We start from the raw sequence: 26,744 nt of genomic DNA on the forward strand, positions 1-26,744 counted from the left end.
GAAATGTAGGTGGAAATGAACCATTGGCAGATCCATAAATATTTCCATCTGCTGTGATTTGTCATTTGAGCAAGGTACAAAATGCGCTTGAAGATAAGTGATTTTTTCCTAGGCACTATTACAAGTTCCTGTAAGTAAACTTGTTCAAAGTCAGGTGCCACATAGGGGCCTTGGAGGGATAGGGACCACCTGCGCTGAAGGGGAGTTACACCTCTGTTGGAGGCCAGAATTGTCTTGAATGCTCGGTTTTTCCAGCAAGATTATTCTACAAATGTAACCTAGTTTGCAGTCGCAAAAGTACTGCATGCAAAGAAAGTAAGTAGAGTAAGGTAGACAAATGACCTCCTACCCACTTACAAGTAGCTCTGGGTGCCAACCATGCAGCGGATAGATACCAACAAAGCAGGGTGTGGTATCTAACAGATATAGAATTTGTGTGGCACTCTAAGGGCAAGATTTAAGAGGACTTAGTGTCTCTTTGTTCCATATTAGTGTCATTTTTTACGCTAATGTGGCCCAATGAGGTCAAATTCGCCCTGCCATATTTACAAAGTGGCGCAATGCATGCATTGCACCACTTTGCAACTCCTTGTGCCACATTATGCCTTCGCCAAGCATAATGTATGCAAGGGGCCGTTTACCCACCCGGGGGACAGCAAAAATGGCGCAGTGGCTCTAAGCGATTCGCCTGCACCATTTTTAGCAGTTCTTTTTAATGCCTGCACAGAGCAGGCGTTAAAAGCGGGCATACCATTGTTTTCAATGGGCTCCTATGTACTCTGCAGGATTAGTGCCAACATTTGGGTGCTAATCCTGCACAGTACATCAATAGCGTCAAAAATGTTGACGCTATTGCCCCTACTCTGCGCCATGGTGCGCCGTATATTAAATACGGCGCACACAAGGTGGTGTTGGGGGGGCGCAAGGGACCACAAGAAAAGTGGCCCTACATGCGTTGTAGCACCACTTTTCTTAAATCTGGCCCTAACTTTCAGGACCTCAAAATAAGGAATAACGTGCTACTTGTGCGTGTTTTCAATGCTTCAAGATGTGAAACACTGGACTGCACTGCGTTTTACAGGGATATTTGTTCTACATTTTCCTACCAAAAGTGGGCAGGCAACAACCACCGAGGTGTGTAATTATTGCTGTGATTGCAATTTCAATCCGGGATTTATATGTCGGGACAAGACCCTAAATCTACAGCTATAGTATCATTTGATCAAGAGCGTCAAGTCGCGAAAATGGCAGGGATAGTGAATGTGACATCACATAATTTCCTTTTGACGCAATGACATCATAGGAAGTAGCATCATATGGTCTGGCGCTGAATCCCACCAAGAAGTGGTCACATTTCATTAATCCCACTGACATCACAATAACTAATATTTCTGAAGTTTAAAGTGCAAAATTATGTCGTAACACAATTTACAGCCATTGCTAAATATCGATTTTAAATACCACTTACATTTTAAATAGGCTCCTAATATAATAGGAACATTACACTTTTCAATTTTTTGTTGCACAAAAATTATGTATCTGTTGGAAGAGAAAAATATAGTTCAACTGAAACACATAAAACCATTGACAAGGCACTCCTCAAGCTCCTGATTTAATAGTTTCCCTAGTATATCCCTTAAGCGTGAATTCAGAAAGAAGCACCAAAATATTCCCAAAACATTACTGTTTTTGTCCGCCTGTATTCCTTTATGTAGATCAATGTAAACAATGTTATTGACAACAATTGTCCCTCATCCTTGTGAATGCATTTGGTTAGCGTCACTTGTAAGGCATTGTGATTCCCTATAGCACCTGGGAAAAGTTTTTATTTAAACACACTATTTTCTAAATGTTCACAATATTCAAAATATTTTGTTTTCAAATTTACATTTTTTATTTGTATTTTATGTATTGCATTCAGCGGAGTGTACAGTCCCAGAGGCCGCAAGGAGCAAGCCAGGGGTCGCACGTGGGACCACTAAATGACGCCCATGCTTTTGAGCCACAAAAGATGTTTCTGGTCCACGTTCTTCCTTGCCCCAAAGCGAAATTACACATTGGGTGCAAAACACGCTCGATAATAGCTAAAAACTGTTCCGTATCGAGAGTGGAAATTGCTACCAGTTCAGATTTGCGCAGTTCTGGACAGATGGACAAATCAGGTGCAAATTCCCCCACGCCTGGTAACAATAAGTAGCGGGTTTGTAATTTGCACGTATCACCTGCACACGCCCTATAATCTGCGGCTATGACGCTGTAGCAGTGGAAACGGTGAACATATGGGGAGAGGTGGTGTGGCCCTTGTCTGGTAGTAGTAACATTTCTGTATGTGTATGTCTAGTTGTAGATATATTTTTGCAACGAGTTTCCGTTCAGAATGCTAATTGCGCGCCCATCCCCATCTTCCAAGAAAGAATTGTACTTTCCTATCAGTTTTCACCATGTGGAAGTGAAAGGGGGGAGAGGAAGTCCATTGTTTCGTCCTGTTTACGCCGAGATCGCTGGTGTGTATATATAACACTGCATTAAGAAGCGGAAACTCTGTTTTTTGCAGCAGTTGCGGGCTGCCATCTTCGCCTATTGCTAGCAGCTCCTTGCTTTTCCAAAACTTTAACAATGTTTTATTCCGCTTTTCTTCTGTTTTATGTCTTTAACAACATCCTGGCTCTGAAAATCTGCTCCTTCAACGTGAGGTCGTTCGGGGAAGCAAAGATTGCCAAACCTGAGGTTCTTGACGTCATCGTCAAGGTAAGTTGTCTTCGGTGCTTTAGACTGGGCGCATCTCGGCGCTTTTCAGCTGTGTGGGTTGTAGGTTGCTTGTCACAGGAACTTTCAAGGCCTGTGCTGCTTTTGGCTGGAAATGTAACAACATCTGTGGACATATCTAAGCTAAACAACTGAAAATAGCACCATAGCATACACTAAGCAACATGAAATCAGAATTAAAACATCACAGGGCACGACACAACAAAACAGTAAACACCACAAAATCACAAATTTCCAGCAACACAAAACAGCAGAACACATCGCTACCACAACCAAATGCAGCACAACAAACATGCACAGACTTATCAAGCATTAACACCTCCAGAATTCTGCCCCCTTAATACAGCTATAAAAGATGTTTGGGACAAACACTGTCTTAGATTTACCACGGAGGACCTAAAATAACACGAGTCAAAAATGTTTTGTGACCCGGCCCACCTTCTTCATAGGCAAAGTAGTACCTGCCAACATGGTGGCTGTAGGGCAGTGCGATTGGAGCGGCGGCCGCAGGGGACGCTGACCTGGAAGGGGGACACTGACCTGTGGGTGGAGGGGGTGGATGCGGGGCGCTGTGTATAGCAATAACTTGCGATTTAAAAACACCTTCTGCAGAGTTCCTTGTGCCTCCAGCTTTTTAGAAGGCAATAAAAATCCCAAAATAACTCTTGTGATTAATGTTGCTGCCAGATAGAGAGATCAAGATTTTGTCTGGTGGCAGATTTGACTCATAAAGTAGCACAGAGGGTTAATATGCCAGCTGCAAAGAACAGATCTCTCTTTTTTTGTGGATAGCTGAGTGGATTACCAGCGCTTTAATACAAATTAAATGTAGTGAGGGAGGAGGCTATGGAGAGAGGAGGGTCACTTTTCCTAGTTGTGGAAGTGAGGAAATCCTATTGTAGCGATCTGGGCGGTTTCGTGATAATAAAAATCAATCTATGTATTTGTGTGTGCACCAAATACAAACTACGGTTTTGATACTGCCAGACTGCACTGACTGGCATAAAACCTAAAAGGGGAAATGTGTTATGACAATATGTAGTGCGATGCTGATTAGCTCGTAGGTTCAAATCAGCCCCACTGAAGTAATGTATGTGCTTGAATCTATTAAAAATGGTGGTATCAATCGGTGGTTGCCTCTCAATATTGTGGTGAACATGTTCACATGTATGTGCGTATTTAAAAATGTTTGCAGGTCCCTTTCTAACCTGGAGAGTGGCTGCTGCAAACAGCTGGAGTAAGTTGCCCGGGTGGCTTAGGAATGGGTATGTCTGTTTTTTCCCATGATGGAAATGAAGTGAAATAAAAATAGACCTTTGCTTATTTCTGTCAATTCTACTCCAGACTCCGTAGACATGCCTATGAAATACAACTAGTGGACTTGAGTCCTAGTAAAGTCCAATTTGCATACATTTCTATTCTGGTCCTTATTGGAATTCTGTCAGTAGATGAAAATGCCCAGTCTCTGCAAATAATACTGCCTTTTATATAGCTCTTCAAAGAACCGTCCTTAGTTTCTAAGCACTGCAAATTTACCGATGTAACCACCCAAACAACGATACTCAAATTACCTACCTTGGAAGGATGGAAACTAAGTCAGACATTCCGGGATCCAAATGTACACTGTGCAAATCACTGTATGTTTCAGCGACGAGCGCTCAACTCACTGAGCGGTCCTGTCTGCAGACCAGAGTTGTAAGTCTACCATGCATACATTTCGGCTTTTTCTGTGAACATAGCCTATAACTGTAATATGATCATAGGAATGTTTAGGCATACCTCTGTAGCGTAGGTTAATCCTTCTGCATTTGAATGATGTCACAGTGAAATAGTTTTGGGGTGACGCACGCCTGAGGCTGCAACGTCCTGACATTGACATAGCACTGTGTGCGCCCCGACAGTGCACGCCAAAGCAGTTAGTCCCAGTGCTCACACTTACTGCAACCCTCCCTTTTGTGAAATATTTACAGCAGCTGGTCTGAGCGTGAATAATTGGGGCACATGCTGCATATTATATGCATTAAATCCTAAGAGCCATGGATAATATATTTAGGTCACTGCAGCGCGATCTGCCCGTTTCAGTTCTAAATATGCGGCCATGTTCTAGTCCATTACATGTCCCCCACATATGTCATGATAATGAATTTGTCAGTACTACAGTTCATGACGGGCAGATTCATGCCACATGTTCAGGGTCTGTCCTGACCGTATTTTACTTTTCCACTTTGTTCACCTGTGACCAAAGCCATAGAAAATGGTATCAAGTATAATAGTAGTGTTCCTTTGTTGCATCTGGATAGCATAACAAGGGTTCCATGGGCTGTAATCGAAGCAAGTAAATATGGGCTCCTCCACTCCTCAGCTGTGGAGTAAAAGATAACCATGATTCGGGTGCAATGGGCCCTTCACAGTCCTGGCCCTGGTTTTGATTGTGGCGGCTCGTTTAAATATTTAATCAGGGTTCAAAATGCAAGCCAGACCCATTGGCTTTGCCTCCCCTCGTGTGAAGAAGAACTTAACTTTAATGTGGTGCTCCTGAGCTTGCAAGGCACATTCAGGCCCATATTTATACTTTTTGACGCTAAACTGCGCTAACGCAGTTTAGCGTCAAAAAGTTTTGCGCCGTCTAACGCCATTCTGAAGCGCCATGCGGGCGCCGTATTTATGGAATGGCGTTAGACGGCGCAATCAGACCGGCGCTGCCTGGTTTGCGTGGGAAAAAACCACGTAGACCAGACAGCGCCGGCGTAGGGGGAAAATGGCGCATGGGCGTCTTAAAATGGGGCAAGTCAGGTTACGTCGAAAAAATCGTCTTAACCCGACTTGCGCCATTTTTTAACGACGCCCATCCCCCATCAACATGACTCCTATCATTGTAAAGATAGGAGTCATGCCCCCTTGCCCAATGGCCATGCCCAGGGGACTTCTGTCCCCTGGGCATGGTCATTGGGCATAGTGGCATGTAGGGGGGCACAAATAAGGCCCCCCTATGCCACCAAAAAAATATATAAAAAATAAAAAATTATACTTACCTGAACTTACCTGAATGTCCCTGGGGTGGGTCCCTCCATCCTTGGGGGTCCTCCTGGGGTGGGCAAGGGTGGCAGGGGGGGTCCCTGGGGGCATGGGAGGGCACCTGTGGGCTCATTTTGAGCCCACAGGCCCCTTAACGCCTGCCCTGAGCAGGCGTTAAAAAGTGGCGCAAATGCGCCGTTTTTTGCCACGCCAACTCCCGGGCGTCTCTTTTGCCCGGGAGTATAAATACCACGTAAAGGCCTGGGAGTCATTTTTTAGACGGGAACGCCTCCCTTGCATATCATTAACGCAAGGAAGGGGTTCACGCTAAAAAATGACGCACATTCCAGGAACTTTGGCGCTATTCGCCTCTAACGCCATAGTATAAATATGGCGTTAGTTGGCGTTAGTTTTGCGTCGAAATTGCGTCAAAAAAAACGACGCAATTTCGGCGCAAACGGAGTATAAATATGGCCCTCATTATTTACAACTTGTGAGTCGATCTGTCTCCAAAGAGTAATACCTAAACAGATTTTTAGTAGCGGGGAAAATACCTTACTATGCTATATGGCTTCATGTTGTGTAGCAGGTTCAGAAATGCTTTTTAAATAAAGTTTGTGTCTGGCAGTTTGAGAATGGTCAGGAGAGTAATAGAAACAGCTGGTACAGCATCCTCACTGAATATTTTTTATGTATTGTGCATTATTTTTTCACTTGAATATATTTGTTTTGTTCAGGGAAGAAAACAGACGGCCTAGGTGAGTTAGGGCAAGATTTATAGTTTAGCGAACGGGTACTACGTGACAAAGGGGACTGATTTCCATTCAGCCTTATTCCAAGTGCATTATATCCTAATGCAGCTGTAATTGAGCGGACTGAATTTCTGTCACGTTTGTGACGGAATACTGCCCCACACACTCTAAATTAGGGCCTTAGAATTTGCATTCACCCTGAAAACACCGAGCGAAGGTGTTAAGTGGATGTTAAATCCCATCACGGGAAGTCTGTCGAGGACACACACCTTTTTAAGGCGCCATGACGCAAACAAAGCGCGCGCCACCCATTCCGCGTGCAGCATTGCCTCTCTTGTCTGTAGGTGTGTTTAGTGACACCACTGAAGGGATTGTGTGTTAGGCTTAAATTAATGTGTTCATGGAGGGACAGTGTATAATCTGAGGCATCAGAGACTACAGGGACGGGGCAAAGAGGTCAGCATAAAAAATACACACGAAGAAAGAGTCACGAACATACACAACAGGAGTATTTGTTAGGGTGACCACCTGGCATTGAGGCAAATTCTGGACAGGACTGTAAAAAATTCAGGAAAAAGTGTCAAAATTCAGGACAAAAATTCAGGACAAAGGGTCAAAATTCAGGACAAAAATTCAAGAACAAACGTCAGTTTTACAGACACACGCAAGAGAGGCCATGCCTCACTATGTTGTCAGTGCATTTATGTACTCTTTTTCAACATAGCACTATTTATTCACTGTGGACCTTTTGTGATTGCCTCCTGGTGTGCTACAGACAGGTGTCACATTACGTCCTTGTTCAGTAGTAAATTAATGCCCTTCACGGCAAGGCCATCACCCCTACCCAAATCCACCTGATCTTTCCTGAAGAGAAAGTAACAGCAACATTTTGATTATGTTTCTGAACATTTCAAAACCCCTGGCAAACAGTTTGGGAAACATTAAGGTAATTAACCTTATGCTAGTTTAAACAAATTGAACAAAAACATCTGGCTTACCCCAACCGCCCATGGACTTTCAACCTATTTTTTTTTAAAGAGGCAGGGCAGATGGTGTGGGTGACAGTCTCACACCTAATGACAGGATGTGATGTACCCATAACTGGTCTGTAGTCTCACTGCACTAGAGTGTATGTTTGGGACTCTACATTTATCTCAGAAATGGGAGCCCGGACTACCAATCAAAGATAATAAAAGAGTAGGATGAAATCGAGATCAAATGGGAGATCCACGGCAAGTAATTCAAAGGGTTGTTGCTAACAACTGGATAAATAAAGAAGAGAAGAACAAGGTGGGACAATTCCTAAAATCAGACAGATGGGTCCACCAAGACTATTTGAAGGTATTGGGTACCTGGGGAGTTGTCTGCACACAGGAGCGAAACAGAAGGGGCACTGTCAAGTGGTTGAAAAATCAACACCCATCCACCTTGGCAAACTCTTCTGGTGCAATGGTTCTCTGTTAGTGCTTGTGAAGGGTGAGCAGGGGCCAGACCCCTTGCAAGGTTGTGCAAGGCAATTGCCCGCTTAGTCCATGTCTTTATATGGTTTTGAAATTGAGCAAAAGCCAAACTAGAGATCTGGGTTATCCCTAAGTGTCAAGTACACATACAATCTTCAAAATATTTGGGATGTAAATTGCACAAACAAAATTTTTAAATTTTTAAATTTTATTAGTGTTTCATTAACATATGGCACTGTTTTCGCCTTCATACACAATTAGATCTCAGATTGAACTGGGAACAAGTTACCTTTTGATACCTAGTGATTAATATCTACCATTCTTACACTGATTTCCAGGATGAAAATCTTGGCAGAGCGAACAGTCCCTCCAAGCCCAGTTTGCTTTTTGGTCTTCTCTTCTGCTTTCTGTAGAGGCCATGTGGCACTAGCGAAGATGGTGTGCTACCCCAGTGATAGTATTATTTTGCAAACCTTCCCCTGCTCGTCCTTCATTCCTTCTTCAGACAGGCCACACATCTGATCTGGTCGCTGCGGCGCCATCAGGAGCTCTTTCCACTCTAAAGCTAACTGTGACTGCGGGTGGATTAGATCTTCTGGACTTAGAATGCTTTTATTCAGCTGCAGATGTCCAATGGGTGGCTCACTGGCTTTCTGCCCACCTCCCTGCATGAGATGGGGTTTACCAGTAAAGACTTTTAAGGAAGGCTTTATGCACTGCTCATCGTTTCCTACTGACCATTCTATGGATCACCTTCCGGGGTTATCATGCATGGCTTTCTCTTGCCTTGCCAGAACCTGTAAACTCACTGACACGAAGAAACCCTATGCTCCTGCCCTACCTTTGCTAAGCCTTCCCACTCGCACAGGATGGCTGTGCTCAGAGCAACTCTATCAGTGGCATGTTGCAGGTGTCTTAAAATTGGGGACTTTGTTTCTGAACAGTGAGCTACTAAATTTCCAAACCCTTGTGGCAGACTACCATCTTCACCCCGGTCAACTCCTTACTTACAACCACCTTAAATAATCATTAAATGCCCTATTTCATGTCTGCTACCTAGCACTAACCCTACAAGAGGTGTGCCAGAAACTCTGTACCATAGGAAATGGTGGCAAACTGATAGAATGGGTGTACAGACCTATCCTGCAACATGGAAACCACTCAAGGTCTTCTTGTCATACTACCTGGGTGATTGATGTAGCAAAACCTCTGCAATATATGGTCTAAAATACTGGACTTTCCCCACAAAGTATCCCACAGCTGTCACTTTAAGTAAATTCATAGTGCTTCCTTGTGAATGCATTCTGCCCGTTGCTTGCCATTGGCCTTGTTGTTTGTAACTCACAATTTGTTGCTTTCAATTTGCTGGCTTTATTTGTTTTAGGCCATGCAGCTTGAATTTGTCCCTTCCCTTGCCAAAACCTTATTTACAGTATCCTGCCGAGTGCTCCCTTTCTGTAAACAGGCCTGTAAATCTTGTTCTTATCTCATCATATTTGCTGTGCATTCAAAGAACAAAGTCAAATGTCAGGCTCTGTCTTCGGTGGGAACTTAGTGTTTCCTTTCCTTTCTCTGACTTCAAAGTGAGAGGATTTATGCAACAATCTTGCTGGATACTGGGGTTAGGAAAGAGTTTTTTCTATCACATGACAACATTTAAATAGACTTCAGAATATATCAGAATTGCACCCTACTCTGTATCACTCCACTTTATGCCACTCCATGCCACTGTTCTCTTCTCCATTCGGAACCACTCTACATTATGTCACTGCTCTCTATGCTACTTCACACTATGCCTCTCTACTCTACTCTGTACTACTCTACTCTAAGCCACCGCACTTTGCGCCTCTCTACACCACTGTGCTCTGCTCGTCTGCACGCCATACCACTCCAGTCTAGGCAACACCAATATAATCCGCACAACTCCACTCTCTGCCACTCTGCAACGCTGCACTGTACGCCACTGCACTCTAAGCTAATACACTTTACTCTGTAACACTCAACTCTATGCCCCTGCACTCTACATCAATACACTGTACATCATTCTAATCTACTCTGCACCTCTGCACTCTATGCCACGGCACTCTACACTACTTTACTCTATGCCATCACACTATATGCCACTTTATGCAACTCCACTCTAACCTGCACTTCTCCACTCTAAGCCACCTCACTCTACTGTGAAATAATCTACTTTATGCCACTGCACTCTGTGCACTGCATTCTATGCCACTACACTCTACCCTGCACCTCTCCACTCTATGCAACTGCACTCTACTCTGAAACAATCTATCCTACGCCACTGTACTCTATACCACTCTGACCACTGCACTCTAGTTCAATTCACTCTACACCACTGCAAGCTGACTCTGTGCAACACTGCTCTGGTCGCCACTATACTCTACACCACTCTGCCATGTACTACTGCATTTTGCACCAATATACTCTATTCCACTGCATTCTATGCCACTCTACTCTGCCCAATGCCACTCTATGCTACTGCACTCTACACCAGTGCACTCTAAACAACTGCACTGCCCTTTACTCTGCACCACTGTACTCTATGCCACTGTTCTCTGTACCACTCTACACCACTGCACTGACACTCTACTCTGCAACTCTGCACTCTATACCACTCTACTCTATGCCACTGCACTCTAGGCACTATACTCTACACCACTCTACTCTGCACCACTCTACACCACTACACTCTATGCCACATGAGTCTACTCTGCACTCTATGACACCACTCTGCATTACTGCGCTCTCTGCTACTCTATTGTATGCCACTCTACTCCACTGCACTCTATGTAACTCTACCCCATGCCACTCTATGCCACTGCACTCTGCGCCAATGCACTCTAAACAACTGCACTGTACGCCACTGCCCTCTACTCTGTACCACTATACTCTACGCCACTGCTCTGTGCCACTCTACTCCACTCTACATCACTGCACTGACACTCTACTCTGCAGTGTTGCACTCTCCACCACCATACTATACACCAATGTACTATGTACTACTGCATTCTATGCCACTGCACTCTATGCCATTCTACTCTGCATCACTCCACTCTACAGCACTTTGCCCTACTCTGCACCACTCTACACTACACCACTGCACTCCCTGCAATGTGAGTCTACTCTGCAATCTATGCCACTGCACCACTCTACACTTCTGCTCTCTCTGCTACTCTATTGTATGCTACTCTACTCCACTGCACTCTATGCCACTCTACTCTGTCCATTGCCACTCCATGCCACTGCACTCTAAACCACTGCACTCTACGATAATGCACTCTAAACAACTGCACTGTACCCCACTGCACTGTACTTTGCACCACTGGGCTCTACGCCACTGCTCCTATGCTAGTCTACTCCACTCCACACCACTATGCCACTAGCTTTAAGCCGTGCTGAACAGCAGCTACTCTGGTGTATAACATGGCTAATGGCTAAAACACATTAGCAAAGCCATTAACTCTTTCGTAGATGAGACCTATTGGCTTTGCCAATGTTTGTTAGTACTATGAGGTACCGTGGTATCTGAAAGAACTGTGAAAAATACAATTACATCATAATAATGTAGCTGCTACAAAATGCGCAAATACATTTCGGTTAAATAAATAAAAAGTGCTTCTCAAATACAGATTTGAATAATATACAGTTTATACCTAGTGATAAAAAAATTATAACACTCCATTAAAACCACACACTCCACAGCTCACCTTGGAACACCATTACAATACGTCTCTGAAAAAAATATCTTTGCCACCAGAACACTTCAAGTGACTCCTTTTAGTAAAGTCAATGCAGGTTTTCAAGCCCCTTTGTATTTGCAGATTTACCAGTTGCCCACATTTGCATGTGTTTAGGGAAGGAGACCCCCTGGCAAGAAGGCCTATTCTTATCTGTCTGCCCCTCCCTCCCTCAGAGCACAGGAGACCCCCTGCCTTCCAGCCCAGCTGGGGAAACTCCTCTGCCCCTAATTTCGCCCTTCCTCCGTTGCCCTTTAGGTGAAAGCTAAAATTACGGACAAATGCCGTCTGTAAAAGCTTTCATCACGGACAACGGACAGCAGGGCGAAATTACGGACAGTCCGTGAAATTTACGGACGGGTGGTCACCCTAGTATTTGTAGATCCCATGGTCTTTACGCAGATTTTCGACCAGGATTTAAACCCATGACCAGGGCGTCCATCTTAGATCGCTGCTGTTGATGTATTATCCTACTGAGCCATTTGAAAAGACTACTAGAAATGGTGCCTTAAGACACTTGTTCTGAATGAGTGTGGTGCGCTCATGCCAAATTCAACCCAGTCTATCTTGGTTGGCCCTTGTCCTTGGGATTCTGAAATCTCTGTGTAAAGATCAGTCACTAAAGGCCAGATCTATCAAAAGGTTGTATTCATTCTGTGACTTTGGGAAAATGTGTTTGTACATATGACCCTAATTTCTTTATAGCTAGTGACTTGTGACGCACCCACTCACCGATTATAAAGAAGAGACGCCAGAACATGACTATTATATGGTTATTACAGTCAGTTCTAAATCACAAGGCTGTTGCCAGAGTGAGCAGCCAAGGTGAGGTCAGGCCACAGATAATAAATAAAGCAGCTGTTTAAGACAGCAAATGGAGTGTTGCTTGTCTTTCTTCTGCTCTGTTTTAATAGATGACAAGTGGAAAGAATATGATTATTTTTTGCACTCCTAGACAGTGAAAAGCTAGAATCTTTCTGCATGCTTTTACACATTCTGAGCTATTTCATCTTTTTTTTAACTGAGTTGTATTGAACAGTTTCTAATATCTGCTTGTGACAAATATCTAATAGGTTTTTGATATGTTTAATTTTGCACCAGCTGTTTTATTTTTATTTTTCAACAATGTTTTAAGTAGTTTGTGGGAAAGGTGATTGTGTGACCATGTATTATATAGGATAGAGTACCCCCTGGGGTACATTATAAGTATATTGCAAGTCAACTTGGGGTTCCATAACTTTGTAAAGTCGGCCTTCGCCCTTCTTTCTCTATATGGTTTTGGAACGCCCTGGTAACTTGCAATATTCTTACAATGTACGATAGAGGTAAGTTACCCCTAATAACTTTACATATGTTAAAATACACTCCCACTAAAAGGGGAATCGTTGTATTTCACATTTTTACATAAAACCACAACAACAAACAAGATATATAAATATATATATATATTGTTAGAAATGGGTTTTTTGGTTGGCAGTCAGGTTACCCTCTGTCCAAGCAAGAACCCTCACTCTAGTCAGGGTAAGTCACGCACAATCCAAGATTATCCTGTGCCACCCTCTGGTAGCTTGGCACGAGCAGTCAGGCTTAACTTAGAAGGCAATGTGTAAAGTATTTGTGCAATAAATCATACAATAACACAATATAGCACCACAAAAATACACCACACAGTGATTAGAAAAATATATAATATTTATCAGGATAATTGTAGGTCAAAACGAATAAAGATGCAATGTGAAATTGTAGGGATATCACTGGAAAGTGATATCAAGTGTCTTAAGTCTTTAAAAATCAATCAAAGTCTCTTTCAAGCACAAAGTACCTGGTTTGGAGTGGAAAATCTCCGCAAAGGGCCGCAGAAGAAGAGATACGTGGAAAAATGGTGTGTGCGTCGATTTCTCCCCAGCACACACGGACTTGCGTAGTTATTTTTCACGCAGGGAAGTCGTGCGTCGTTTTCCGGCGCGCGGACAGTCTCTTTCTATGGGTCGCGGGGATTACCAGATGTCCGGGGTCTGTGCGTGGATTCTTCTGCTTGTTTTCCGGCTGCGCGTCGTTCCGCGGGGCTGTGCGTCAAAGTTTTGCTCTCACGGCAGGCGTCGCGTCGATTTCTCCTCTGAAGTCGGGCGGCATTGTCCTTGCAAGGCCGTGCGTCGAAGTTCTGGTCGCCCCGAAGGCGTTGCGTTGATCAGCGTCAGTGTGCGGCGTTTTTCTCGCCACGGAACAAGCTGTGCGTCGAAAATTTCGGCGCACGAAGAGTCCAAATGAAAAAGAGAAGTCTTTTTGTTCCTGAGACTTCAGGGAACAGGAGGCAAGCTCTATCCCAGCCCTTGGAGAGAACTTTCACAGCCAGACAAGAGTACAGCAAGGCAGCAGGGCAACAGCAAGGCAGCAGTCCTTTGTAGAAAGCAGACAGGTGAGTCCTTTAGGCAGCCAGGCAGTTCTTCTTGGCAGGATGCAGGTTCTGGTTCAGGTTTCTTTTCCAGCAAGTGTCTGATGAGGTAGGGCAGAGGCCCTGTTTTATACCCAAATGTGCCTTTGAAGTGGGGGAGACTTCAAAGAGTGGCTAAGAAGTGCACCAGGTCCCCTTTCAGTTCAATCCTGTCTGCCAGGGTCCCAGTAGGGGGTGTGGCAGTCCTTTGTGTGAGAGCAGGCCCCCATCCTCCCAGCCCAGGAAGACCCATTCAAAATGCAGATGTATGCAAGTGAGGCTGAGTACCCTGTGTTTGGGGTGTGTCTGAGTGAATGCGCAAGGAGCTGTCAGCTAAGCCCAGCTAGACGTGGATTGTAAGGCACAGAAAGATTTAAGTGCAAAGAAATGCTCACTTTCTAAAAGTGGCATTTCTAGAATAGTAATATTAAATCCAACTTCACCAGTCAGCAGGATTTGGTATTACCATTCAGACCATACTAAATATGACCTTCCTACTCCTTTCAGATCAGCAGCTACCACTCCAATACTGTATGAGGGCAGCCCCAATGTTAGCCTATGAAGGGAGCAGGCCTCACAGTAGTGCAAAAACAAATTTAGGAGTTTTACACTACCAGGACATGTAAACTACACAGGTACATGTCCTGCCTCTCACCCACACAGCACCCTGCTCTAGGGGTTACCTAGGGCACACATTAGAGGTGATTTATATGTGGAGAAAGGAGAGGTTTAGGCTTGGCAAGTACTTTTAAATGCCAAGTCGAGGTGACAGTGAAACTGCACCCACAGGCCTTGCAATGGCAGGCCTGAGACAAGGTAAAGGGGCTACTTACGTGGGTGGCACAACCAGTGCTGCAGCCCACTAGTAGCATTTAATCTACAGGCCCTAGGCACATATAGTGCACATTACTAGGGACTTATAAGTAAATTAAATAGTCCAATCAGGTATGATCCAAGGTTACCATGTTTAAAGGGAGAGAGCATATGCACTTTAGCACTGGCTAGCAATGATAAAGTGCGCAGAGTCTAAAAGCCAGCAAAATCAGTGTCCAAAAAGTGGAGGGAGGCAGGCAAAAAGTTAGGGGTGACCACCCTAAAGCTGTCAGGTCTAACACACACACATATATATATATATATATATATATATATATATATATATATATATATATATATATATTCCAGAAGACGGTTGTCAGGCACCCCGCCAGGCAGGCTGGGGCTCATTAGCGGCCACTGCCACTTTGTATTCCAAGTATTTTTCCTCCCTCACCTTTGCAACAGAGAAACAAGCCACTCCAGATTGATGTTAACACCAGTCCATGTTTATTTATACTTTCAGAAGTTTTACACAGACGCGTTTCAACCTCTCACAGGGTCTTGATCACTGAATCCATCGTCCTTTTTATGGGCGAGCGCAAAGCGCTCCGTCCATTCTGTAATCTCTCTTTGGGCTTCAAACCATGCCCATGTCACGTCAGTCACTTACATCCATGTAATCCCATTTGTTCCAATCCATAGTTTGAAATGAAACAGCAAGTGAAGAAATAAAAGAAGACAACAGGGGCATATCAAAGCGTGTCCTCTATCAAAACATTAAAAGCTACCTAAAATCTTGTATTAACCATTCAGGACATAGGTTTGGCCTATAGCTTCCTCCAGCAATCTCAAATTATCTGAAGTATGTATAACTCGTGCCCTAAGGTAAGTGTAATTTGTGTCCCCTCCATGCACAGTTATCTGATCAATAATTTTACTGCAGATGTTACAGTGACATTATCAATGATAGCACGTAGATCCTTAATAAGTACACTTAGAAGGTGACGCGTATAGGTCGATGAACCTTTTGACTTGTTTAAGATGTTCTTACCATAGCTCCAGAACAGAAAACGATAATTAATACACAATAATCAATAATCATTAGTCAAATCAATAATCAATGGAGTTAGTAATGGTCATGCACCATGACCTTTCAGCCATGAATAACCACACCTTTATTAAAAGTTTAGTAATTTTATTTCCCTCATATTAACAATGCTAAAGTCATGTAGATTAATCTCAATATCACATGAAACACATATAAGAACAGTACTGGTTGACCAAAGTGACAGAAGAAACGCAATCTAATCAAGGCTTGAATCACAACACATTCAAAGGCAACGGTGCAAATCAAAAGTAGAGTCAGCTGCGATAGTGTTATACGATACATAGAATTCAGCAAGATAGCTTGTCAAACATTTGTCCCTGCAAATTGTCAGTCGTCATGTAGATAGCCTCAACTAACCCAGATTAGCATCAGCATGGGGGGCTTCATGCAAAGCAATTTAGAACACGAATTTAGAAAAACATCTAGCTAAGGAAACTTATCAAGACAGCGCAGTTGGTACCTAGAAAGAAAAGGCATAAAAATGCATTTCAGTCATGTTGTCATATCTACCTATCCACGGTATGGGTCAGCAAGCAGAATTAGTCTTCGTCCTCAGGTCATCAATTAATCAGCGAAGCATTATGCTCTCAGTCAGAGAGTATTAGGCCATTGACAGAATCTTGAATCTCTTCTTCTTCCAAAGCCACTCTACATCTCTGGTCTCGTAATCTAACTAAGTTCCCTCTGTCGCGTTGTTATATCAAAGTCACCTAAACTATCCCCTAATTCTCTATTGGTCAACTAATCGTACGTTATTACTCTACCCAGTAATATTTCTATACCAAATCTATGAATTCTAATATTTCGCCTTTCACACGAAGTTGATTGGTCTGCCTTACGATGTTCTCATCATCCGGTTCGTCAGGTATCGAATTTGTTGCATCTTCTTCTTCAGTCAGTGTCTTCATTGTTCGCATCCTGGGAAAGTACCTTTCATACACATTACACACAGTTGTTACACTTTAAGGACACTGTCTCCTGTTAGTTGATTCTCATGGAAAGCTTCCGCTAAACATTCTATTAAAACAATGAACATTTCACAGTTAATTCACTCTGTCAGCACTTTCTATTAACCACTTCGCTGCCAGGCCTTTTCCCCCTCCTGTGCCAGGCCTTTTTTTGCCTATTTGGGGCAGTTCGCGCTTAGGCCCTGATAACTTTTTGTCCACATAAGCTAACCAAGCCAAATTTGCGTCCTTTTTTTCCAACATCCTAGCGATTCTAAAGGTACCCAGACTTTGTGGGTTCCCTTGAAGGAGGCCAAGAAATTGGCCAAAATACAGTGAAAATTTCGTTTTTTTCAAAAAAATTGGAAAAAGGGGCTGCAGAAGAAGGCTTGTGGTTTTTCCCCTGAAAATGGCATCAACAAAGGGTTTGCGGTGCTAAACTCACCAGCTTCCCAGCTTTCAGGAACAGGCAGACTTGAATCCGAAAACCCAATTTTTCAACACAATTTTGGCATTGTACTGAGGCATACCCCATTTGTGCAATTTTTTGTGCTTTCAGCCTCCTTCCAGTCAGTGACCGGAATGGTCATGAAACCAATGCTGGATCCCAGAAACCTAAACATTTCTGAAAAGTAGACAAAATTCTGAATTCATCAAGGGGTCATTTGTGTAGATCCTACAAGGGTTTCCTACAGAAAATAACAGCTGAAAAAGAAAAATATTGAAATTGAGGTGAAAAAAACATCAATTTTTCTCTACTTTTTACTCTGTAACTTTTCCCTGCAATGTCAGATTATCGAAAGCAATATACCGTTACGTCTGCTGGACTCCTCTGGTTGCGGGGATATATAGGGTTTGTAGGTTCATCAAGAACCCGAGGAACCCAGAGCCAATAAATGAGCTGCACCCTGCAGTGCGTTTTCATTCTATACCGGGTATACAGCAATTCATTTGCTGAAATATAAGGAGTAAAAAATTGCTATCAAGAAAACCTTTGCATTTCCAAAAAGGGCACAAGATAAGGTGTTGAGGAGCAGTGGTTATTTGCACATCTCTGAATTCCGGGGTGACCATAGTAGCACGTGAATTACAGGGAATTTCTCAAATAGATGTCTTTTTTACACACACTCCTATATTTGGAAGGAAAAAATGTAGAGAAAGACAAGGGGCAATAGAACTTGTTTTGCTAATCTATGTTCCCCCAAGTCTCCCGATAAAAATGGTACCTCACTTGTGTGGGTAGGCCTAGCACCCGCGACAGGATATGCCCCAAAACACAACGTGGACACATCACAGAAAACAGAGCTGTTTTTAGCAAAGTGACTACCTGTAGATTTTGGCCTCTAGCTCAGCCGCCACCTAGGGAAACCTACCAAACCTGTGCATTTCTGAAAACTAGAGACCTAGGGGAATCCAAGGAGGGGTGACTTGTGTGGCTCGGACCAGGTTCTGTTACCCAGAATCCTTTGCAAACCTCAAAATTTGGCTAAAAAAACACATGTTCCTCACATTTCTGTGGCAGAAAGTTCAGGAATCTGAGAGGAGCCACAAATTTCCTTCCACCCAGCATTCCCCCATGTCTCCCGATAAAAATGATACCTCACTTGTGTGGGTAGGCCTAGCGCCCGCGACAGGATATGCCCCAAAACATAACGTGGACACATCACAGAAAACAGAGCTGTTTTTAGCAAAGTGACTACCTGTAGATTTTGGCCTCTAGCTCAGCCGCCACCTAGGGAAACCTACCAAACCTGTGCATTTCTGAAAACTAGAGACCTAGGGGAATCCAAGGAGGGGTGACTTGTGTGGCTCGGACCAGGTTCGGTTACCCAGAATCCTTTGCAAACCTCAAAATTTGGCTAAAAAAACACATGTTCCTCACATTTCTGTGGCAGAAAGTTCTGGAATCTGAGAGGAGCCACAAATTTCCTTCCACCTAGCGTTCCCCCACGTATCCCGATAAAAATGATACCTCACTTGTGTGGGTAGGCCTAGCGCCCGCGACAGGATATGCCCCAAAACACAACGTGGACAAATCACAGAAAACAGAGCTGTTTTTAGCAAAGTGACTACCTGTAGATTTTGGCCTCTAGCTCAGCCGCCACCTAGGGAAACCTACCAAACCTATGCATTTCTGAAAACTAGAGACCTAGGGGAATCCAAGGAGGGGTGACTTGTGTGGCTCGGACGAGGTTCTGTTACCCAGAATCCTTTGCAAACCTCAAAATTTGGCTAAAAAAACACATGTTCCTCACATTTCTGTGGCAGAAAGTTCTGGAATCTGAGAGGAGCTACAAATTTCCTTCCACCCAGTGTTCCCCCAAGTCTCCCGATAAAAATGATACCTCACTTGCGTGGGTAAGCCTAGCGCCGGCGACAGGAAACACCCCAAAGCGCAACGTGGACACATCCTAAATTTTGGAAAAAAACAGAGGTGTTTTTTGCGAAGTGCCTACCTGTAGATTTTGGCCTCTAGCTCAGCCGGCACCTAGGGAAACCTACCAAACCTGTGCATTTCTGAAAACTAGAGACCTAGGGGAATCCAAGGAGGGGTGACTTGCGGGGCTCGGACCAGGTTCTGTTACCCAGAATCCTTTGCAAACCTCAAAATTTGGCTAAAAAAACACATGTTCCTCACATTTCTGTGGCAGAAAGTTCTGGAATCTGAGAGGAGCTACAAATTTCCTTCCACCCAGCGTTCCCCCACGTCTCCCGATAAAAATGATACCTCACTTGTGTGGGTAGGCCTAGCGCCCGCGACAGGATATGCCCCAAAACACAACGTGGACATATCACAGAAAACAGAGCTGTTTTTAGCAAAGTGACTACCTGTAGATTTTGGCCTCTAGCTCAGCCGCCACCTAGGGAAACCTACCAAACCTGTGCATTTCTGAAAACTAGAGACCTAGGGGGATCCAAGGAGGGGTGACTTGCGGGGCTCGGACCAGGTTCTGTTACCCAGAATCCTTTGCAAACCTCAAAATTTGGCTAAAAAAACACATGTTCCTCACATTTCTGTGGCAGAAAGTTCTGGAATCTGAGAGGAGCTACAAATTTCCTTCCACCCAGCGTTCCCCCACGTCTCCCGATAAAAATGATACCTCACTTGTGTGGGTAGGCCTAGCGCCCGCGACAGGATATGCCCCAAAACACAACGTGGACATATCACAGAAAACAGAGCTGTTTTTAGCAAAGTGACTACCTGTAGATTTTGGCCTCTAGCTCAGCCGCCACCTAGGGAAACCTACCAAACCTGTGCATTTCTGAAAACTAGAGACCTAGGGGGATCCAAGGAGGGGTGACTTGCGGGGCTCGGACCAGGTTCTGTTACCCAGAATCCTTTGCAAACCTCAAAATTTGGCTAAAAAAACACATGTTCCTCACATTTCTGTGGCAGAAAGTTCTGGAATCTGAGAGGAGCCACAAATTTCCTTCCACCCAGCGTTCCCCCACGTCTCCCGATAAAAATGATACCTGACTTGTGTGGGTAGGCCTAGCGCCCGCGACAGGATATGCCCCAAAACACAACGTGGACATATCACAGAAAACAGAGCTGTTTTTAGCAAAGTGACTACCTGTAGATTTTGGCCTCTAGCTCAGCCGCCACCTAGGGAAACCTACCAAACCTGTGCATTTCTGAAAACTAGAGACCTAGGGGGATCCAAGGAGGGGTGACTTGCGGGGCTCGGACCAGGTTCTGTTACCCAGAATCCTTTGCAAACCTCAAAATTTGGCTAAAAAAACACATGTCCCTCACATTTCTGTGGCAGAAAGTTCTGGAATCTGAGAGGAGCTACAAATTTCCTTCCACCCAGCGTTCCCCCAAGTCTCCCGATAAAAATGATACCTCACTTGCGTGGGTAGGCCTAGCGCCGGCGACAGGAAACACCCCAAAGCGCAACGTGGACACATCCTAAATTTTGGAAAAAAACAGAGGTGTTTTTTGCGAAGTGCCTACCTGTAGATTTTGGCCTCTAGCTCAGCCGCCACCTAGGGAAACCTACCAAACCTGTGCATTTCTGAAAACTAGAGACCTAGGGGAATCCAAGGAAGGGTGACTTGCGGGGCTCGGACCAGGTTCTGTTACCCAGAATCCTTTGCAAACCTCAAAATTTGGCTAAAATAACACATGTTCCTCACATTTCTGTGGCAGAAAGTTCTGGAATCTGAGAGGAGCTACAAATTTCCTTCCACCCAGCGTTCCCCCACGTCTCCCGATAAAAATGATACCTCACTTGTGTGGGTAGGCCTAGCGCGCGCGACAGGATATGCCCCAAAACACAACGTGGACATATCACAGAAAACAGAGCTGTTTTTAGCAAAGTGACTACCTGTAGATTTTGGCCTCTAGCTCAGCCGCCACCTAGGGAAACCTACCAAACCTGTGCATTTCTGAAAACTAGAGACCTAGGGGGATCCAAGGAGGGGTGACTTGCGGGGCTCGGACCAGGTTCTGTTACCCAGAATCCTTTGCAAACCTCAAAATTTGGCTAAAAAAACACATGTCCCTCACATTTCTGTGGCAGAAAGTTCTGGAATCTGAGAGGAGCTACAAATTTCCTTCCACCCAGCGTTCCCCCAAGTCTCCCGATAAAAATGATACCTCACTTGCGTGGGTAGGCCTAGCGCCGGCGACAGGAAACACCCCAAAGCGCAACGTGGACACATCCTAAATTTTGGAAAAAAACAGAGGTGTTTTTTGCGAAGTGCCTACCTGTAGATTTTGGCCTCTAGCTCAGCCGCCAGCTAGGGAAACCTACCAAACCTGTGCATTTCTGAAAACTAGAGACCTAGGGGAATCCAAGGAGGGGTGACTTGCGGGGCTCGGACCAGGTTCTGTTACCCAGAATCCTTTGCAAACCTCAAAATTTGGCTAAAATAACACATGTTCCTCACATTTCTGTGGCAGAAAGTTCTGGAATCTGAGAGGAGCTACAAATTTCCTTCCACCCAGCGTTCCCCCACGTCTCCCGATAAAAATGATACCTCACTTGTGTGGGTAGGCCTAGCGCCCGCGACAGGATATGCCCCAAAACACAACGTGGACATATCACAGAAAACAGAGCTGTTTTTAGCAAAGTGACTACCTGTAGATTTTGGCCTCTAGCTCAGCCGCCACCTAGGGAAACCTACCAAACCTGTGCATTTCTGAAAACTAGAGACCTAGGGGGATCCAAGGAGGGGTGACTTGCGGGGCTCGGACCAGGTTCTGTTACCCAGAATCCTTTGCAAACCTCAAAATTTGGCTAAAAAAACACATGTTCCTCACATTTCTGTGGCAGAAAGTTCTGGAATCTGAGAGGAGCTACAAATTTCCTTCCACCCAGCGTTCCCCCAAGTCTCCCGATAAAAATGATACCTCACTTGCGTGGGTAGGCCTAGCGCCTGCGACAGGAAACACCCCAAAGCGCAACGTGGACACATCCACAATTTTGGGAGAAAACAGTGCCTACCTGCGGATTTTGGCCTGTAGCTCACCCGGCGCCTAGGGAAACCTACCAAACCAGTGCATTTCTGAAAACTAGAGACCTAGGGGAATCCAAGGAGGGGTGACTTGCGGGGCTCGGACCAGGTTCTGTTACCCAGAATCCTTTGCAAACCTCAAAATTTGGCTAAAAAAACACATGTTCCTCACATTTCTGTGGCAGAAAGTTCTGGAATCTGATAGGAGCCACAAATTTCCTTCCACCCAGCGTTCCCCCAAGTCTCCCGATAAAAATGATACCTCACTTGTGTGGGTGGCCCAGGTGCCTGCAACATAATAAGGCCCAAAACCTGAAGGGATAGAAGGGATAGCACAGCAAGTTTATAAGGGCATATTCTTTTATACATCTTTAGACGGACTCTGCTTTGGGGACCCACATAAGTGAGGTGTCATTTTACTTGGGAGACTGAGGGGAAAACTGGGGAGTAGGAATTTTGTGCTGGAGCGGTGATCCTACTAAGAAAAATCAGGAAAATATGCTTTTTTATGCAAATTGTGAGGTTTACAGAGGAGTCTGGGTAAGAAAATGTTGGGGGAGCCACACAAGCCACACCTCCCTAGACTCCTTGGGGTGCCTAGTTTTAAAAAGTTTCTGGGTTTTGTAGGTTTCCCTACATGACGGCCGCACCCAGGACCAAAAACATAGGTGGGCCCTCCCCCCCAAACACAGGTATTTTTGGAATATATCACTTTGATGTGTGCACATACGTCCGTGATGTGCCAAACACTAAAATTGTGAAAAGAAACACACTTAGGTTATGTGAAGAAGACCCCTCACCCACCAACCAAGTTGGTGGCATGCTTCATCATCGGGGTCCCACCTGAGGCACCTAGCGTGTCTCAAGTGTGCTGCGACGCCTGATTACAGCGGAGCAGGTTTTGTCATTTGTACCACACATACTGGTTGGATTTGGCACGAGGGTGAGTGATGGTTCAGTAGATCAAATTTTATTAACAAGAGATTTCACAAAAGTGAAATGCACTGGTAATAACTGAAAGGCCAAAAAACTGAACCAATGACTCACAGCTCGTGAGCTGTAAAGCCACGACAAGGCACCAACCGCTTTACAGTCCATTCACACACCTTTCATACATGACATGCACTAGACCATTCACGCCGCCAGCCACGGGCCCAGCACATTACAAGACTCGCATCCACAGACAGCGCCAGTCAAGGGCCCATCACTTTCATACGCCCACATGCCTGATACAGCAATCACACCAGCTGATGAGTGTGTGGACTGGCGTTTGGCCGGCACTGCCAGCCAAGCGCCACCCCACCCAACCACCAGCCAAGCGCCACCCCACACACACCGCCAGCCCAGCACCACCCCACACACACCGCCAGCCCAGCGCCACCCCACACACACCGCCAGCCAAGCGCCACCCCACACACACCGCCAGCCAAGCGCCACCCCACACACACCACCAGCCAAGCGCCACTCTACACATGCCATCCCCTTTTTTTTGTTTTTAAACAACAAAGAAACCACTAATCATAAATTAGTACAAAACTACAAACACAAAAGCTCTAACTGAATACATGACTAATGCCAACCGTGAAACCGAACATATAAAAATATAAAACACCAGTTTACGCTCACGGAATTTCCCAATAATTCTTCTGTGTGTGGTAGCTCCTGAAACAGCCACCCACACACAGCCCAGGCTTTGAAGGACAATCAGGGCAGTACATCCTAGTCTCCTTCCTGATACCTCTTCGAGCACAGACTCTACATCTCTTAGCAGGAAAGTTTTTTTGGGCCGTGGGAGGAATGTGCTCAGCAAAGTGACGATCTTTCAATCTAGCCACATCCTCCACCACTGCTTCTCTAGGAACTCTTGCCTGTTCCAGCACAACAAGGCTAGCTATGATAGACTCCTGAAATTTCACAAATGTCATCCTTGACTCTGGAGAACTATCCTTAAACACAACAAAAGCATTAAAAGTTGCCAAGTGGAACAAGTGAAGCGCTAATTTCTTATACCACACATAAGACTTACGAGCAGCAGTGTAAGGTTCTAACCTCTGATCTACTCTATCAACACCACCCATGTGCTTATTATAGTCTAAGATGCACACAGGTTTGCGCACTTCGGCAACCTGACCCCAAACAGCCACAGGTGAAGTACTCTCATCATGGATGGTGCTTAGCATGTATACATCCCTCTTGTCTACAAATTTCAGAGCTAGCAGCTCATCATTCCGCAAGGCACTGCACTGTCCCTTCTCAAGTTTTTTACAGACAAGCTCTTTTGGATAGCCTTTCCGATTAGAGCGGATTGTGCCACAAGCAACAGTGTCCACTCTGAACAACTCCTTGAACAACCGAACTCCAGTGTAGAAGTTATCTACATATAAATGGTGACCTTTGTTAAACAGTCGTCTACCAAGTTCCCACACAATTTTCTCACTAACTCCAAAAGTGGGAGGACAACCAGGGGGGTCAATATTGGAATCCCTACCAGTGTAGACCCGGAAATTATAAACATATCCTGTACTACTTTCTGACAGCATATACAATTTAATTCCATACCGTGCCCTCTTGCTAGGAATGTACTGCCTAAAAACCAAACGACCCTTGAACAGGACCAAAGACTCATCTACAGATATTTCTTTCCCTGGAACATAGATCTCTGAAAACCGATCTACCAAATGATCAAGGACAGGTCTAATCTTAAAAAGACGGTCAGAATCAGGATGATCTCGTGGCAAGGCTAAAGCATTATCTACAAAATGCAACATCCGAAGAAGAAGCTCATACCGGTTACGACTCATGATGGCAGGAAATATAGCAGTTGCCATCAAGGGACTAGTAGACCAATATGAAGACAGCGACGGCTTCCTTATCAGCCCCATCAAAAAAGTTAAACCCAAGAACTTTTTCAACTCTTCCAGATTTGTGGGAATCCACCGGCTAGCTCTAGAGTGTGGCCTAAGTCTGGCAGCGTTGTCCCTCAAAAACTGCTCTGCATACAAATTAGTCTGCTCAACAATCTCTTCCAAAAATATATCGTCCATAAACAACTCAAAAAAGTTGACGGGCAAAAAGTTTTCCGTATTAACTCGACACCCTGGAAAACCAGTAAACGCAGGCAACTGTGGCTGCTCCATGTTTGGTGCAACCCATGCGTCAGGTCTTCCAATGGGAAGCCTTTCAGCCGCTGGCTCCTGCACCATTGGCACATCACTGCCCTCCTCTAAAACAGGCCCTTCATCAGCACTGAGAGTGGCTTCATCATCAGATGATTCATCTCTGACAGAAAATTCACTTCCAGAATCCTGCACTTCCTCCTCTGCCTCAGATGCAGAGTCAGTCTCATATTCATGGTCAGAAGATGACTCAAAAAGCACACTAACAACCTGCTGAGCGGTCATCCTACGGCTGGCCATGATCCTTCCTACTAAAATTAACTGGACAAATACACCACCAACAACCAGCACTGTGTAAGATAAGTAACAAAGTATAGGTTTATCACTAAGAATTATAAACTCAAAAACTATACTGCTCACTTGCCTGAAAAAGCTTGACTCACCAGCAACTACTCTGCACAGCCACAGCAATCACCAACGATATCCCACTAAAAAGAGAAAAAAAAAAGCAAATTAGACATAAGACAACACAATAATCATTGTGCATAACTCTAAGGACAATTTCACACACAATCCTGCATTCAGTACACCACCTACAAACATGTCATTCATGCATTGCAACAATACTCACTTGGAGTAAATTTATTTACTTACCTAAAACATGCAACTACGCAAACCGCAGGACAACTACTGCCAAAACTGCAACAAGCCACAGCAAAGTCAGCAAAAGCTTTGAACTAAAACAAAAAGGAGAAAAACTGTTATTATCATAAAAGTAAATACTTCGCCAGTTGACAAACACTCCGCCACTAACCATTTTTTCATTTTCCCGTGTCTAGTCTTCTCTGCTTGGGGGAAGATGGGCCTAAAAAAAAAATAGGCCAATCTACCCCCAAGGGGAGGGGGGAGAAATCACCCAGATTACATTGCACCATTTGGGGGGGGGCGACCCTTGCCCAAGGTGCCACACCCCCACACAAAGCACACACACACATACATAGTATCCCTGGCGCTATGGGGATTCTGCCCCCCTTGGGGACAGAAAGGCCTAAAAAATAGGCATATCTGCCCCCTAGGGGGGCAGAACTGCCCAAAAATACATGTGGGCCCCT

General features: G+C 44.7%; 1 protein-coding gene across 1 annotated transcript in view; it reads left to right on the forward strand.

Annotated features, from left to right (window-relative positions):
- The first annotated feature begins 2,534 nt into the window (after positions 1–2,534).
- Positions 2,535–26,744, forward strand: part of DNASE1L3 (deoxyribonuclease 1L3) — a 136,748-nt gene continuing 112,538 nt past the window's right edge. The window contains exon 1 of the mRNA XM_069206562.1: positions 2,535–2,748. Within this exon, the coding sequence (XP_069062663.1) occupies positions 2,617–2,748 (132 nt within the window). The 5' untranslated portion in view covers positions 2,535–2,616. The remainder of the gene's footprint in view (positions 2,749–26,744) is intronic.

Source organism: Pleurodeles waltl, chromosome 9 (assembly GCF_031143425.1).
Source record: "Pleurodeles waltl isolate 20211129_DDA chromosome 9, aPleWal1.hap1.20221129, whole genome shotgun sequence".
NCBI classification, from domain to species: domain Eukaryota; kingdom Metazoa; phylum Chordata; class Amphibia; order Caudata; family Salamandridae; genus Pleurodeles; species Pleurodeles waltl.